This window comes from Verticillium dahliae, genomic scaffold (assembly GCF_000150675.1).
Source record: "Verticillium dahliae VdLs.17 supercont1.9 genomic scaffold, whole genome shotgun sequence".
Classification (NCBI taxonomy): Eukaryota; Fungi; Ascomycota; class Sordariomycetes; order Glomerellales; family Plectosphaerellaceae; genus Verticillium; species Verticillium dahliae.
Genome location: NW_009276929.1, coordinates 822,332 through 837,878, shown reverse-complemented (window position 1 = coordinate 837,878; position 15,547 = coordinate 822,332). Strand labels below are relative to the sequence as shown.

The window sequence follows — 15,547 nt, the reverse complement described above, 5'->3', positions numbered from 1 at the left end:
GACTAAAGAAGAAAAGAGAAGTGAAGACCAAAGCACTTGTTTGTCCTTCCAAGAAGGGGGGCATCCCCTCTTCATATACCTTCCACCTCCTTCCCAGTCAAAACAAAAAGTATCCACACCACCTTCACAGTTACCACCAATCCCTTTCCCGTAAACTGTACGACTATTGATATCCAATCAATCATGCATTCTTTCCCCACCGGGTCATCATTCACCTTTCTTCATTGGTTCGCTGTCGCTCACCTTTATTCTGCCCGTTCCTGGTCGCTAGTGCTCCCTTCCACTCATGTCTTCCTTGCCCCTCTTAGTCATATTCTGCTGGGTCGGGTCATGGGCCATGGGCCATCTTATAACAAATTATAGGGATTTTGGACCACCAAAATATGTCCTTCCTGGCCATAGTTAAGATGGCTTGGGTCACCTTCGGTTCCCCTTGGGTCATCACTCTCGTCGTTCCTCCTCGGTGTGCCCTGGGCCCTTCCTTCACCTTTCGCTCCGCTTCGGTAAGGTCGCTCCGCTTATGTCACTCCGTTCCTTTCCCTCCTTCCAGTCAGGTTGCCCCCATTCACTCCGTTCATTCGATTCACTCCGTTCATCCATGGCCAGTATCTCTACTGGTTGTATTCATTGTCACAAAGTCACCTTTTTAACAAATTTATCTGTATCATTCCTTTTACAACAGCTGACTCAGTCGCTATGCTCCTTCGTACGGGGCTTCGCCCCATACCCATTTACCAGAATCTGATGGATTGGGAGGAAAGAGTACTACTCCAAGAAAAGTGAAGCTATTCCCACATAATGACACATCATGACTAAAGCACTCCCAACACCTGAAACGCCGTTCACGTGATCCTACACCAGCTCCGTTACAACACCACAAAGGTGCTTCAAATATCGCCTTTTCTCTGCAGTACTTCCTTCAAAAGAATAACCCAGTTCTTCCAACAGTACAGTCAATGCGCGCCCTGCTTTGATCAATAATGGAAAACCCCAAGTAGAAACCCAAGGAAACATACCATTCATGTCTCCAAGTTCCGCCAACGTCCGAGGGAATGACTCAACAAATCGTCCCGTGACCAAACTCCGTAGTGGCTGTAACACCTGACCATTCGCTGCCCCATTCAATGATCTCGCCAGGTTATTTGCGCTCCTGCATGACACACAAGGTCAGTCCAAACCAACCAGGCAAACTTCAGAACAATCGCTTACTCTGCAGCTAATCGTTCCCCAAGGGAACCAAGCGTCGCTTCCACTGCGCTCAGACGCGTTTCTATACGCCCAACAGCGGTAGCTAACCGCGTCATCTCCCTCCGCATCTCCTGCATCAATCCCAGGAGTTCCCCACCTCCATTCACAGCCGGAAGATTGGGTAGCAAAGCACTCTGCTCAGCAAGTGTAGTAAAGGCACCCGCAACTTGGCGGAAATCGGGCTGCGCTGCCATCGCGACCGTAAGAAAGACTCCAAAGTGGTGATGAAGGGTGGAAGTTCAAATAAGGCATCCTCACCTAACGCGTCACGCGTTTATCCACTTCACCAAGTCACCTGCCTAGCAACGCCCCACTTCTCCCAAAGATGACAAAGGACCAGCCTTACTAAGACCTACTTCCCGGCAGTACAGTGTCCCAAGACAACATTCCCATTGTCCTAAAACTTCTTTGTCCCAACACTAGCTTGTCCCAGCACACTCCATGTCCTCAAACAATTCAACCCATTTCATTAAGAAAAGACGATAAACAAAAGTTTCAAGCCCCAGGCATATCCTCCCGTCCTAGAACTGTACCGTCCCAAGACTAATCTGTCCCAGTACCACACCGTTCTACCATCTTACCGCACTGTTCCGCCCCAGTCACGTGCTATCGATAAGTACAGCTCCACCTCCACGTTATCGCAGTCTATCTGTTCGTTCGATTCGTCAGTCCAATCGTTCCCCTCCTTCCCTTTCCTCTGTTCTCTCCACTTCTCTTATTCTGCCCGTTCCTGGTCGCTAGTGCTCCCTTCCACTCATGTCTTCCTTGCCCCTCTTAGTCATATTCTGCTGGGTCGGGTCATGGGCCATGGGCCATCTTATAACAAATTATAGGGATTTTTGCTCACCAAAAAATGGTCATCCTTCCCATAGTTAAGATGGCCGGGTCATACCAACCTTCACTACGCTACGGTGGTCCATGGACCTTTGGGTCATCCTTCCCTCGGTCTACCCCCCTTCACCTACGCTACGCTTCGGTCAAGGTCGCTTCTCGCTTACTCACTCCGTTCCTTTGCCTCATTCCATTCGGATGCCCAGTCATTCGCTCCGCTCTCTCCCTTCACTCCGTTCATTCCCTCACTCCGTTCGGCATGGCCAGTAGTCCGCACTGGTTGTATTTCATTGGTAGTACCGGTCGCTACGCTCCCTCTCCACCTTTCTAAAAGTGAAGCTATCACCACATCACGTTCACACTTTAATTACCAATCTCAACAAGGTTCAATTTATCTTTTATCCTAAAGACTTTGGGGCTTGACTCAGTCGCTGTGCTCCTTCGTACGGGGGCTACGCCCCATACCCCATTTTACCAGAATCTGAATGATTAGAGGGAGAACAGTATCCAGTATCATTCTATTGGTACCACTCCACCCCAAAAATATTCCCAATACACCGGAGAAAAAAAAAAAAACTCGGTACCACATTCAAAGGACAATCCCCCAAGGGTTGAACTACACGGTTCATACTTTCATTCAACATAGCGGAATCTTCACCCGTCCTCTCTCTCCCAATTAGTCCCAAATCCTGGACCAATACCCAATCCTTCGGTGCGCACCCCACAGGGGAATATACCCAACACTTTACTCCTGACTGCTTTAACAGTGACTTCCGCTCCGCCATCCAATACTCTTGCTCCCACACGGGAAACGCCTCAACAAACCAAAGTGAAGTCTTATCCAAGCCCTCACCTTCGATAGAAGACATCATCGTCACAGAACGAGCCGCCAACGGCCCAGCAACACAGAGGCAAACGCACACGCTGCCATTGGATTCCTTCGTCGTCTCATCATTAATCCAACAAAAACCTGTCAAACTGAGCTCTTCCAGTTTAGGTACCAACCCTAAAAGAAACTCTTTCGCTCCCGCCAATGTGCCATGTAAAGTCACCAAAGACACAAAGTCGCCCTGTAATCTCTCCGAGTCCCTCTTGAACGGGCTGCACCAACCTCGTCTCCTCCGTGCCCTAAGACTGAGGAACAAACTGTTCGTCTCACACGACACCATCCCTCTCGTGAAACTCATCCTCACTGTCCAGTTCAGCATCACCAAACACAAACAAAAGGGTCTCAACACGGCTCCTCTTGTCCCGTACTGTCACCATACCTCTCCCAGAACACCAAAGGTTCAAAAGATCACCCAGTGCTCTCTTCCACAATCATCCGATCGTGACCTGCCTTCCAAGCAAGAACAAAAGACTTCACAAGTGAAAGAAGAAAAAGAAGTGAAGAACAACCCATTTGTCCTTCCAAGACGTGGGCTCCCACCCCCTTCATATACCCTTCATCGCTCCCACGTGGCCTTCCATGCATCTATCCTAGACCCACATCCTGTACGACTATTATCAACCAGTCGTCCCCCTCCTTTACCTCATTTTCCCCACCCTTCCTGGGTCTCCATTCGCCTTTCTTCCTATCTAGGTCGTTATCACTCCCTTCTTCTGGCCGCTCCCGTTCGTTATACTCACTCGCGCTGTCCTTTCCCCTCCTTAGTAATCTGCTGGGTCGGGTCATGGGCCATGGGCCATCTTATAACAAATTATAGGGATTTTGGACCACCAAAATATGTCCTTCCTGGCCATAGTTAAGATGGCTTGGGTCACCTTCGGTTCCCCTTGGGTCATCACTCTCGTCGTTCCTCCTCGGTGTGCCCTGGGCCCTTCCTTCACCTTTCGCTCCGCTTCGGTAAGGTCGCTCCGCTTATGTCACTCCGTTCCTTTCCCTCCTTCCAGTCAGGTTGCCCTTTCATTTCGCTCCGCTCATTCACGTCACTCCGTTCCTTTCTTCACTCCGTTCAGCCATGGCCAGTATCTCAACTGGCTTATTTCATTGGGAGTATCGGTCGCGTTGCTCCCTTTCGTACTTCTAAAGAACAATTGATTCCAAGTCGCTACGCTCCTTTGCATCACTTTACAATAAACTTTCCAAAAGTGAGGTTATCACCAAATGACATTCACATGTTCTATCTATCACCTCATGGTGTTTCATTCCATTGTCAATGCTTACTTTACATAAGCTGACTCGATCGCTTTGCTCACTCGTACGGGGCTGCGCCCCATACCCACTACCAGAATCTGATGGATTAGAGGAAGACTAGTATCCAATCTCATTTCATTGGTATCACTCCAAGTGAGGTACCCCAGGACATCATAAAGTCTAACAAAATAGCCTCCCAGGTCGCGTATCTCTCACCCTACTCTTCCTCCAGACTGACACTCTGAATAATCCACAAACACTTCCCAAATGTTGTCACTCCGCTCTCCTGTATCCATACCGACAGAGTCCACCCTACTGGGATCCTCACTTCCTTCAATTGCTTTCCAAAAAGCTTTCTCCTCCTCTGTACTTAACAAATCCACAGGATCTAACGTCAAGTCAGCCAGACTTAGAACATCGGGACACTGCTGCGTCGCCCGACTACGCGTTCGATCGCCATGGCTGCAGGTGGGGCGCCACGTGGAGTGGGATCCACCAGTTCGCGTCGCGCCGTCCCACGTCAAGACCAGCCCACCCACGATCAATCTGCTGCCGTACTTCAACGAAATAGTAAATGATTTCAATCTTCGAGTCTGTCTGTCCGCTGCTGTTCGGAGATCCCACAGCACACCACGCGCAGCGTTACAGCTCATGTCTCGTGACCCCGCACCTCCGCAGGAATGTGGTGTTTTCGATTGAGGTGGTCGTTCACCTGGTGGGTCTTCGGTGACAGGCCAGTAAGACATTCGGGGCGGCCGCAGATGAGGACCAGAGCCGTACGGTCGATCACAAGCTGCTGCGAGCGAAGGAATGTGAGGTCGTCGGCATCCATGAGGCTTTCGCTGTATGTTGCAGCATATGAACAGATTGATTGCTCGAAACGCAGTTAGGTGGAAAGCCGACATTGACCGCGCTGCTTCGTCGGCAATATCACTTGACGCGCGTCCCACTGAGGCGGCCGCTAAACACGGTCGCGAGCACGGGCCACAATTTCGTGTATCTGGACCTAATACATCTGGTCGATGGCACAGGGGGGCAGGAGACAGACTTTTGGTGATGCACGGGCCACAATTTCGTGTATCTGGACCTGATACATCAGGGTATTGGTACAGTAGGGTATTTGTACAGTAGGCATTGAAACTCATGATCACCGACGTGACGTTCCCCAACTCCAGATTTGTGAAGGCTTGGCGATCTTATCTATTACCTTGTATTAACTTGCCTAACGTTTCATGTCGCCTAGACAGAAAGCACCAACCCATGTCCTCAGGGAACATTTCATGCAAAGAAAGCCATCTTTGCCATTGAAATATCCTCTGAAAAACTTTGACTTGACCCAATCTGTCTGCTTGAATCATCAGTCGCCTTGTTGACATCCATCATCATCTCAGACTTCCACGCTCGCTTGTTTGGCACCAGCTGCGCCAACGGACGCCGGGGCGGCTTGAGTAGCAAGGCCCGTTCAAAGTCGATGAACATAACCCTATTGGTCTCAGGGTTGAACAACATGTTCGCAAGTCGCACATCCTTGTGGATCACCCCCTCTCGATGCAAGGCTCTCAGGGATTGAATGGCCTCACTTTCGAGCGACTTGTTTGTGTCGCCCACTTTCTCTGTTTTGCCGATGCTGCAACCTCCCCATGACAAAAATGTCATATGCACCACGTAGACCCGATGGTCGTAGTAGTAAGTCTTGTTCATCGATCGGAGGTCGATAGCACCCAGGAATACAGGCACGTTGGCGCCTTGAATAGACTTGAGACGGTCGTAAACCGAAGCCTCGTGCTCGAGATCTGTGATGAAAGCCGGCACGGTGCCCTTGCTGACAAAGGTGTAGCCGTGGGCAAGTAAAGTCACTTGAAAAAGCACGCCCCGTGCGCCACCCTCCCCTAATGGCTTGATCCCGTCGTCAAGAGACTGTTCTAGCTGCTTCCGCAGTAGGCGAAGCCATTCCACATGATCGACAGGATGACGTGCGCGGGCGGAGACACAGCTCTTGTGGTGAAGTGCCACGTTCGGGCAATGTAAGTCGAGAAAACCACCTCTGACCATCGCGAGAAGGCATTTCTGCGTACAGTACTGCCGATCCTGCTCGCCGCCTCCTCCGCGCGGCCGTGGCGCCAGCCGCTGACTCCGCCTAGTTCCTGGTCTTGCATTTCGTCCGCTGGGCGTAGGCGTGTCCGGTGGCTTGGGTGCCGACTCGTCATCAGATGGTTCCCGCCTATTGTCTTCGTCAGCGACTTCTCGCCAACCTGAGTCTCAGCACCTCGACGTCTCCTTCTGCGGGGAAGGCCGGGTGACCGATCAACGCCTTTTGTAGGTGGTAGGTTCATAACCAGGTGAGTCGTCCGATGATGCCGATCGTTCATTTTCCGGGATGGAACGCAATGTCGTTTCGAAGTCCTCAGCCCACGTCTTCAAGTGCTCCATCGCTCTCCGACGTTCCTCCTGCCCATGCGTCCGTTGTTGTCCAGGCGAACCAAGAGCCATGAGGGTGAACGCCAGATATTGACCGACAGCCGTACAGATTGGCAGGTTGTTTGGATGGGCTGAGACCTCCGGACCAGGTTCCGCTAGATGATAGTACAGCGTTTCGGGCTGATCCCAGTCAATTTTCAGAAATACGATGGCCTCGCCAGTCGTCAGAAGACCGTAGTCAAGGCCACTTTCAATCATGTAATGATACGTCTGCGTGATTGCAGATGCCGTCAGCCTCTCCGCGTGATACTGGAAACGCGCGTCGGGGTCTGCAGAAGTTGGAATCGTCTTTCGATTTACAACTTCCTTGTAGATGTCCATAGCGCGGAGTCCGAGACGAAGATGTGGCGCCGTTAGCTTGTGGGGCGGCTTATATTCGGATATGTACACCATAGTGCGCAGGGAAGACAGGGCATTGTCGGATCGATACACGCATATTTGATCCGGTCGCAGCTGATTGAGATCACCTCGGTGGTCTGGTGTCCGTGGTCGCGTCGACTGGGTCTCCCTATCGACGACTTCTTCGGCGACATCGCTGAGGGCATAGGGATGGTTGTCAAAGACAACACCATCTCCAATCTGAAATGCCCTGCTGACCTCTTCCACCATTTTGAGTTGATGAATGATGGCCCTGACCGGATCCTCCACGCTATTATGCAGGAAATATTCGAGCGTCTTCTCGTCTGCTATCGGCCGTTGAGAGACCCTGTTGCCCAAGACGTCCAGGAAATTTCGGTTCTCGAAAACGCGGCGGTCGGTAGGAAAGGAATCGTAGAGTGTACCGAAAGTGAGCTTCTGTTGATCAATGAAGTCGGACCATGGCCGCAGATTTGCAGGACACCACTTGTCACGGGGATTTGTGATGGAGCCCCTCGAGGTCAATTTTGGATCAGTTTCGATGACAAACCGGGAGAAAACAGATGCATGGCAGGCTGCGATGTATTCGTGTAGTGTTGTAAATCGTGTTTGTTCCTCCGAAGCCTCGGCGCGTTGTCGCTCGTCCTCGGCGCGTTGTCGCTCTGCCTGTCGTCCTATCTCTGCTTCTTCGGCGCGCTGCAAAGCCTCGTCCAGGAGCTTCTGTAGCTCCTCTACGCTCCTCTGTTGGGCCATGAGATATCGCTGTCGTTGTTCGTTCGATGGAAAATAGACAGAAACTGCGCGATGGGTCTGAAAAACAGTGTTGAACAAGCGAGAATCACGTTGCTAGGGGCGACCCTCGTTTGTTATTGGTCAGACAAAATGACGATATGCACGGACCAGTTCTGTTTCAGATTGCCGAGGCAGCATTTTTGACACCAGCCAGCTTCGACCCCGCACCTCTGGAAGAGCCTTGCCAAACAAATCAGGGCGTGATTCGGGAAACAATTGGTACAGTTGCAGGCCCTCGAGAGGAGAACACCTTCAATTGAAAACAAGATTGACCGTAGCTAAGCATGAGGAGGAAGTATCTAAACGCCATTTCCTCTCTATTTCACCGACGCGTCGCCCTCGGTACTATCTAGCCCCCCTAGCTCCTTTCCCAAAAGCTACTGGGTTTGAAGGAGCACTTCGTTCAATGAATAGAATTCGTTATTGCATCCTGTAGAACATCAAATAAGTACGTCTTTCTTATAATAGTCTGAAGGGGGAGACAGACTGTGGTGGCGAAGGAAGGGGAGGCAACTACGCAAGCCTTAACCCCACCATAAGGGCCTTAGGTTCGGTATGTTATAATGGCCGTATGCATACTGCATACCTGGATACAGGCGCTCGGAGGTTCTCTATACAATTAGTACATAATTCTTTCGTTATCGGATGTCCATACCCGTGATCAGGACCTGACAGTCTGCGGCGTTAGGCACGAACATCATAATAGACGACCGATCTCCGGCAAGAGAGGGAGAGAGAGGAAGAGATAGAGGGGGGGGTCCTTGAATCTTGAGGCCACAACGATGGAGGTGGCGACTTGATTGACAGGACAGTCCGGCAAAGTACGAAGCATGACGCACCCACAAACAGATAGCCAACCCGTGTCTGCGTCCATCGTGCATGGCCATGATGTCCCTTGCGGCTTAGTGGGAGCGCGCATGCATGCAGGATGCTCTTCTCGTCGGACTCGTCTCTCCAGTCTGGTTGAGTTTGCTTTCAGCTGTGCACCGGTCCGATGTTGTTGGTCTGTTCTCCCCTTCTTCTGGTCCTCACCTCGAAGTCTATTCAGCGGAGAGAACCTCTCCTCTCCGAAGCTCGCTCAACAAAAGACATTATAGTAACACTCACTGCCAGACCTTGCACAGGTTGGTCGCATCCGTCAACCCCCAGGAGACCCTCATCCCAAACCAGTCGCAAAACTCCTCAACTTCGGTGTCTTCGCCAACGCGAGTGCGCCAGCGATCACCTCACTCTACCGGCCGGCCGGCACCCGGACTGTACGGGGTAATCACATCGCGAGGAATCCTCCCCTGCAGATCATGTTGACGATTCATTATCTACACTACTACCAAGTCGATATCATGGCGCGCCGTTTCGATAAAGATCAGACTGTAGGGATCTAGAAGCAGCGTTGGACGATATGGAAGCCTATGGCGAGCGCTTTCAGTGGTAGATCAAAGCCCCATCACAACGTCGTTTGTTCTTGCTAATGAGATGCAAGCCCTAGGGAGCTTTGCAAGTCCGCAACTTGTACCAAGCTGTGCTTCGCTCCATTCTGCTTTGATTGGTGTCTTACACACAGCCATCGAAGTGAAATACGTCTCGAGAGATGCCCTCGGCCAGGTAGTCTCGCGGACAGAGATCGAAGATCGGCGAGTATGTGGGCATGAAGACGCAGAGGCATCGACTGGGGAGTGCAAAATACTTACATGCCCCTTCACTGGTGACTCCGATGAGGATACTGGGGTTTTGATCACCACAGCAGACCAATTGCGGCAATTTGAGGAGGAGCGACGAATGATGGAAGTCATGGCACGCGACTCTCCTTAGGGGCTCGCTGGCGGAATGCAATATGAAGCAGGCTTTCTGTGTGTGTCTGTTAACTTCATATTCTGTGCATTAGGAAATTGATATCGTCGCGTCTTGGCGTGGAACCATTCTCTCTCTCCCGATGGGCGTAATAGCACCTTCACCGGACGGTCGACGATACAAATTAGTTGGACTACCCGTACTTGCTCGCAGCCAGCGATATGGTCGCACTAGGAGGCTGGAACGTAGTCTCCCAGAGGTCGAGGGGTCCCCTCGTGGCTTCGTCGTTTCGTTCCCTGGCAGTGCCCTAGCTTACGTCCATTTGGAGCCGCGATGCTCTCAGGCAGGAAATCCCACTCCCATCAGTGCTCCTAATGAAAGTCTCCTAGGCTGTCTTGAGACCGGCTTTACCTCGCGGGTGATAGTCGATTCAAGGCCTCTCTGGATGTCAATGTTCCTTCTTGGCTGGTCGGAACAATACGGAGACCTAGCACAGCCTAGACGCAGGGAGATAGTTGGTTTAACATCAGGGAACGCGAGGTTTCCGGGCTGTTTAGCAGCTACCTACATGGTATCCTCCACATGCATTGCAGAAACGTGACGAGGCTGCCCTGGCGCGGGGGGTTCCTCCGAGGGAGCCACCCATAGCCAATCGTTCCTACACCTTTCGTCAACCTAATAGTGTAGGTCACTTTTCTGCGACCACGTCGTGCGTGGTCCTGTCGTTGGTCCGCCTTGCACTCGCTGGTGTAGCCTGCCGGCCGGTATGGAGTCGTATCAGCTATAGCGCCAAGCACTTTCGCAAGTCACGCGTGTCTTGATGTGCATGGAACCAACCGCCTCGTCCAGCTAGACCTCCGACGACCGACTAACTTCTCGTTCTTGCAGTAGATAAGCCATGTTCATATCTATCCATTCACCCTGATAAGCCGAGCTCCGCGTCGCAGTCACCCTCCAACGCATCGACCTGATCATGGCGCCGTCCGTTGCCCTAATGCCTCAATCCCCCAAAGCGACCCCTTCGCCCTCGACATCTGACACAGAGAGGGATGTGGACTACTTTTTCGCCTTCATTGCCGCACTTAAATCTCGGGGTGGATATCAGCGAGTCAAGGAGTTGGCGCACAGGCATGAAGCGCAAGAGCGCGAACTAACCGAACTCCACGTTGCGTACAAGACGAATCTTAACGAACTGTCTCTACGCGGAATAGAGCAGGAGAAGGAGAAGCGAGAACACACTGAGGCAGTCCGGGCTCTCGAAGCCCGCCTTGCCACGGCGGAGCGTGAGAGGGTCGCTGCCGAAAACGCGAAAGAAAGCGAGGAGACAAAGGTCGGGAATCTCTGCGCGCAGGTCTGGGACTGGGAGCAAAAGGTCCTCCGAGTGACCGAGACGGCCAAAGCCCATGAGAAGGACAACCTGAATCTGAAGGCGAAGAACAAAGAATTGAAGGAGAAGGTCTCTTTGCTAGAAGGGCGGGAAAAGGCCCTGAATGCAAACTTGTCATCTCTGCAGTCCGACCTCGTGAAGAAGTCGGAGGAATTGCGAAAGGCGCAGAACGAGCTCGCTGCAGTTCGCTCCCATATCACCAAGATGCCTAGTCTTGAAGTCAACCGGGTCCAGATGTAGGTCCAGACACGCGACATAGCTGCACCCTTTAGTTTCTCCGATATACTCACATCGCAATACAGCTGCCAGGGCCTCAACTCCGCCTTCCGTGGCGTCCTAGACTTCCTAGGCGCCGAGCTCACAGCCGACCTTCCTGAGAGCTGTCTAGAGGACGGCGCGGCGTGGGCCGGCATCCGAGACCATCAGGCAATCCGACGCACTGCCATTCCTCTTCCCCCGACCAACACCCCCGCCGCCAAGCGTATGCGGGTTTTCGCTGCGCTGGTCGTACTCGCAGACGCGCTCGTCAAACATATTTTCAGGCCGACGTACTTCCTTCACCAGGGCGAGGAGCTAGACCGTGCGCTGGAAGAACTGGGCAAGAGCCATTCTGGCCATGGTGCTTTTATCCGAGCCGTTCTCTTGAAAGCGACCGCGTCAGGGAAGCATGACCCGGCGTCGTCTCGCTCTGCTCTTGTTGTTCGTGAGGTCGCCGCAGCAGTACAACATTGGATTCCCGCAGACCGAAGTGACCAGTTCCACGAGGCGATGCGTTGTCTCACGGACCTCCTCCGCGAGACATGGCAAATCGTACAGAGGACGCGACAGAGAGTGGATCCAAGCCTATCTCTCGAAGTTCCGGAAGAATGGCGGCGGCTCCCGTCCATTACAGTACAGGAGGACGGACGCACCCAGCCTCGGCCCTCCGTTGCATCTAGCCAGCCGTCTGTCCCGCTCGGGGCGTCAGACGACGTGATCGGAACCGTATGGCCGGCATTCCTTGCACGTGTGGAGGATGATTTCGATCTCGTACACCCGGGTTACGCCTTGACGCGGGAGGACGTGAAAGACGCCAGCGAAGAAGTGTCCCGGAGAGGGGCTCGGAGGAACGCTCGACGTAACGGAACCATGAATGGCGCGAACAGGCGAGATTCGGGCGTGGCTTTTTTATCCACGGGAGAGTCCGCCGCCTGACCCGTCGAGTGATGGGCTGGGGGAGGACTCCGAGACTGTTCGGGATGCGCTCACGCTCATCCACGTCTGGTACACGGCTGCTTTCTTGAGAGCTTGTGAGTATAGCTGTACATTATATTACGGACCTTGAGAATAGGGGATACGTCGAGATGATGAGATACCTCCACGTTCAGCCACTCGTTGTCGACTAGATTCAAGTCCCCTTCGACCTCCGCAAATGAATCCCGGTCCGGATTCCACGAAATAAATGCAGTATTCAGCATCAAGATCTTGCCGTAGTGTACCAATGCCTCTGCTCGGCCACGGAGGTCCAGGTCCATGGGCATTGGGTTCATGTTGAACCTGCCGCTGCTGATGAAGTCGGTACCGCCTTCCAGTGCCGACTTGGTCATGATCGCTACCCACCACAGCAGCGGGTTGTTTTGCGCCGTCGACCCTCTCCTGTTCATGGCTTTCACTAGGAGCTGTTCCGTTACGGCCCAGACCCCGTCAAGAGCACTGGGCTTATTCCATCGCAGAGTTCTCTGCTCCATCATGGACACGGACACCCCCTGCTCCAGGTCGATAAGATCGTCTTGTTGGTCTTGGTCCAGCTGTAGGCCTAGGTCATGAAGAGCACCATCCTCGTGGCAATACAGTAGGAAACCCAACATGCTCGTCAACACCGCCTGGTACCGTCGACGCCTTCCCAGATCCCAGATCGCCGCCAGTGTCTGGAACTCCTGGCCTCTCCTCCCCTCGTCTGCGGCATTGAGCGCCGTCCACGCGATCCCTGGCCACCGCTCTGCGAGCGCCTCTAGGCCTTCCAAGCCCGAGTCTGCCCAAAAGGACGCCTGCACGACCTTTCGGTGGAAGCGGTCTGTGGAGAACCTTTTTTCTATGCTGTCGACAAGGCGCCCATCACCAGAGGTGAATTGAACGGCTTTGCGGTTCGGCGCCAGTGCCACATCGGGCATCATGCTTGTTGCGGACAGAAAACTGATCCATTTCATCTTGATGCGATTCCACGTCGCGTCGTCGGCGGGGAAACACATGTCACGGAGCCATTGCTCGCAACCAGCCCGGTTGATACCACGCGCCACTGGAACATCGTGACTTTCATCTACCCATTCCGTTGGAGTATCAAGCGTCGTCGATCGTTCCAGCGCCTGTCGATAGGCGTCGCTGGTATCCATGATTCCCGTCTTGTCGCGGGGGTTGGAGAAGAAACGTCGCAGCCAACCATGACGAGACAAGCCCAGGTGGGATCCACTCATTCTGTCTTGGGTTACCGCCTCGTCATCGCGCCCGCCTCGTATCCCCTTGCCATTGCTATCTCACCAATTCCTCACAGTCGTTCTGGGGTCCAACAGTCACGTACCTAGGAGGACAGGGTGGTTACGTTCGACTAGAGGCAAGGAAAGAACGGGTGCAACCCCTCGTAATTCAATGGTTTCAACCCGCTCTTCGAAGCTGCCGTAATCCTCCGGGGCAACGACCGCTAGGCGCACCGGGCATCCGCCGCGCGAACCCCGCACCCGGACGAAAATCGACAGAGCGACCACAGAAAAGAAAGACTATCGTCAGCCATTTCGCCGACGTATACGCCAGAGGCTTTACGCCGCCGTTTGATGCTATAACAGAGAGGGCGAATCGCATCCTCGCACAACGCGGCCGATCCCCGTGCGAAAGCACTGGGCTAAGAACGTTGTCAGGCGGCACCCGGAACTCTACTCGGCCCCGCACCCCTTTCGCCTCCGAATGCATCCTGGAGCTGCTCAAGTTGGAACCTCGATATGATAGGCAATGGATCGTGACGGGAGGAACAACATCATGCTCGTGACCATCACTAGCGACAAATTTGGTGGCAAGTAACCTGGACCCTTTCGACATTCACAACTAATCTTGGAAACCAACCACCACCCGCCCCTGCTAAAATACCGTGAAATAATACCGATCGTCTACCTAGCGCTGCTGGGACCGGCCATGAATAGGATCCCCTGCCTGTGATAATACGGGAAGTAGAGGATAGGAATGAGTATGAAAGTCGACCACCTTACCGACGGGAGATACGAAGTGAATCGAAGCGAATTCGTTAACCAAAGTGCCTTATACGGAGGAAAAGACTAGATACAATTACGCTGCCGCCTCCCTCCGGATCAAACGGTTACAGCGCTCCACCCGGATTGGATCGTCATCCCGAATACCATGCCAATGAACCGCGCCGGCAACTTGATCGCCGTCTTGAGCCTCCGCAGATCAGACGGGGGAGACTCACGCGATCGAATTGTCAGGTCCGACTTCCGCGGGTCATCCCGCTCCGTCCTCGCGTCCACCCAGCCAAGCTCGCGCAGCACACGGCTATTTAAACCCTTTTGTTCTAGAGAGCGTGTATCTGGACCTAATACATCTGGACGATGGCATAGGGGGGCAGGAGACAGACTTTTGGTGATGCACGGGCCACAATTTCGTGTATCTGGACCTGATACATCAGGGCATTAGTACAGTAGGGGACGCCAACCAACATGAATGGGGGAAGCATCTGCCCAACCACACGGCCATCTGACTTGTCCAGATACGCCAGGATCATCAGTGGTATGCTAGACGGACAGCATCGCTTCTCCGGGCGCGCAATGTGGAGGGGTTCGAGCCGACGGTTTGCTAGTTTGGAGCTCCGAGGCGGCGTTTCGTGGTGGCTTGCATTGCCGTTTCGCTGGCGGAGTCGCAAGATTGCCGGTGCATCCGTACTATGCAGGCAGTCGGCGTCGTTGGGGCTTTGTGTGCCCGTCCTGCCAGTAGGCTCACAGACGCCGGGCTTTGACAAGCGAAGAATCCGCGAGTTATTAGCAGTCAAAACTGGGGTGAGGGGAGAATCCGGAGGCGAGCTCAACGGTGTTGACGATTGGGAGTGTCCAGAAGAAGAGGCCATATCGGCGGGTGGTTCCGAGGCGTTTGTGTCCTGACCCTTCTCGTCAGCGGCCGGGGTTACGTCCTCGGTTTCCTATGCCAAGACAGCATCAACAAACCTCTCCTAGGAAGAAGCTCAAGTCAAATCTCGTGGGGCCCCATGCTCGCGCCAGACTTAACGGATATGGCTCTCAAGTCACCGGCAAATTCTTCAATAGGGTTGATATCAGGCGAGATCGATTGCATCAGGATAATTACTCCCGCGGCTCCATACACTTACCATACTCTCTCCATCCGGATAATCAGCACATAGTTCGGCTCCGGCCACCTTCCGTAGTGTGGCAAATGTTGCCTAGAGTTCCTTTATAAAGCTTCGCGAGACTGTGCTATCCGTCAACTCTGTCACTTTGAGTATACGCCGGAAGGATTAGGTACCGCTAGATGCCACG

General features: G+C 53.2%; 5 protein-coding genes across 5 annotated transcripts; 2 read left to right on the top strand and 3 right to left on the bottom strand.

Moving 5' to 3' along the window:
- Positions 1-592: 592 nt before the first annotated feature.
- VDAG_05195 (uncharacterized protein) lies at positions 593-2,022 on the bottom strand (the record flags this gene model as incomplete). The annotated part of the gene is made up of 3 exons (XM_009654931.1): positions 1,210-2,022; positions 1,017-1,150; positions 593-642 (listed from the first exon to the last, which is right to left on the bottom strand). Exons 1-3 carry the CDS (start codon positions 1,440-1,442, stop codon positions 593-595), a joined length of 417 nt encoding a protein of 138 aa, XP_009653226.1. The 5' UTR covers positions 1,443-2,022.
- Positions 2,023-5,494: 3,472 nt separating this feature from the next.
- VDAG_05194 (uncharacterized protein) lies at positions 5,495-7,852 on the bottom strand (the record flags this gene model as incomplete). The annotated part of the gene is made up of 2 exons (XM_009654930.1): positions 6,553-7,852; positions 5,495-6,456 (listed from the first exon to the last, which is right to left on the bottom strand). The coding sequence occupies exons 1-2, from the start codon at positions 7,802-7,804 to the stop codon at positions 5,495-5,497; spliced, it is 2,214 nt and encodes a 737-aa protein (XP_009653225.1). The 5' UTR covers positions 7,805-7,852.
- A 2,773-nt stretch (positions 7,853-10,625) lies between these two features.
- On the top strand, positions 10,626-11,994 carry VDAG_05193 (uncharacterized protein; the record flags this gene model as incomplete). Its single annotated transcript, XM_009654929.1, has 3 exons — positions 10,626-11,254; positions 11,321-11,828; positions 11,911-11,994. 3 exons carry the CDS (start codon positions 10,626-10,628, stop codon positions 11,992-11,994), a joined length of 1,221 nt encoding a protein of 406 aa, XP_009653224.1.
- A 274-nt stretch (positions 11,995-12,268) lies between these two features.
- Positions 12,269-13,782, bottom strand: VDAG_05192 (uncharacterized protein; the record flags this gene model as incomplete). Its single annotated transcript, XM_009654928.1, has 2 exons — positions 12,269-13,523; positions 13,703-13,782. The coding sequence occupies 2 exons, from the start codon at positions 13,780-13,782 to the stop codon at positions 12,269-12,271; spliced, it is 1,335 nt and encodes a 444-aa protein (XP_009653223.1).
- Positions 13,783-14,405: 623 nt separating this feature from the next.
- VDAG_05191 (uncharacterized protein) lies at positions 14,406-15,432 on the top strand (the record flags this gene model as incomplete). Its single annotated transcript, XM_009654927.1, has 2 exons — positions 14,406-14,582; positions 14,702-15,432. The coding sequence occupies 2 exons, from the start codon at positions 14,406-14,408 to the stop codon at positions 15,152-15,154; spliced, it is 630 nt and encodes a 209-aa protein (XP_009653222.1). The 3' UTR covers positions 15,155-15,432.
- Positions 15,433-15,547: the final 115 nt, after the last annotated feature.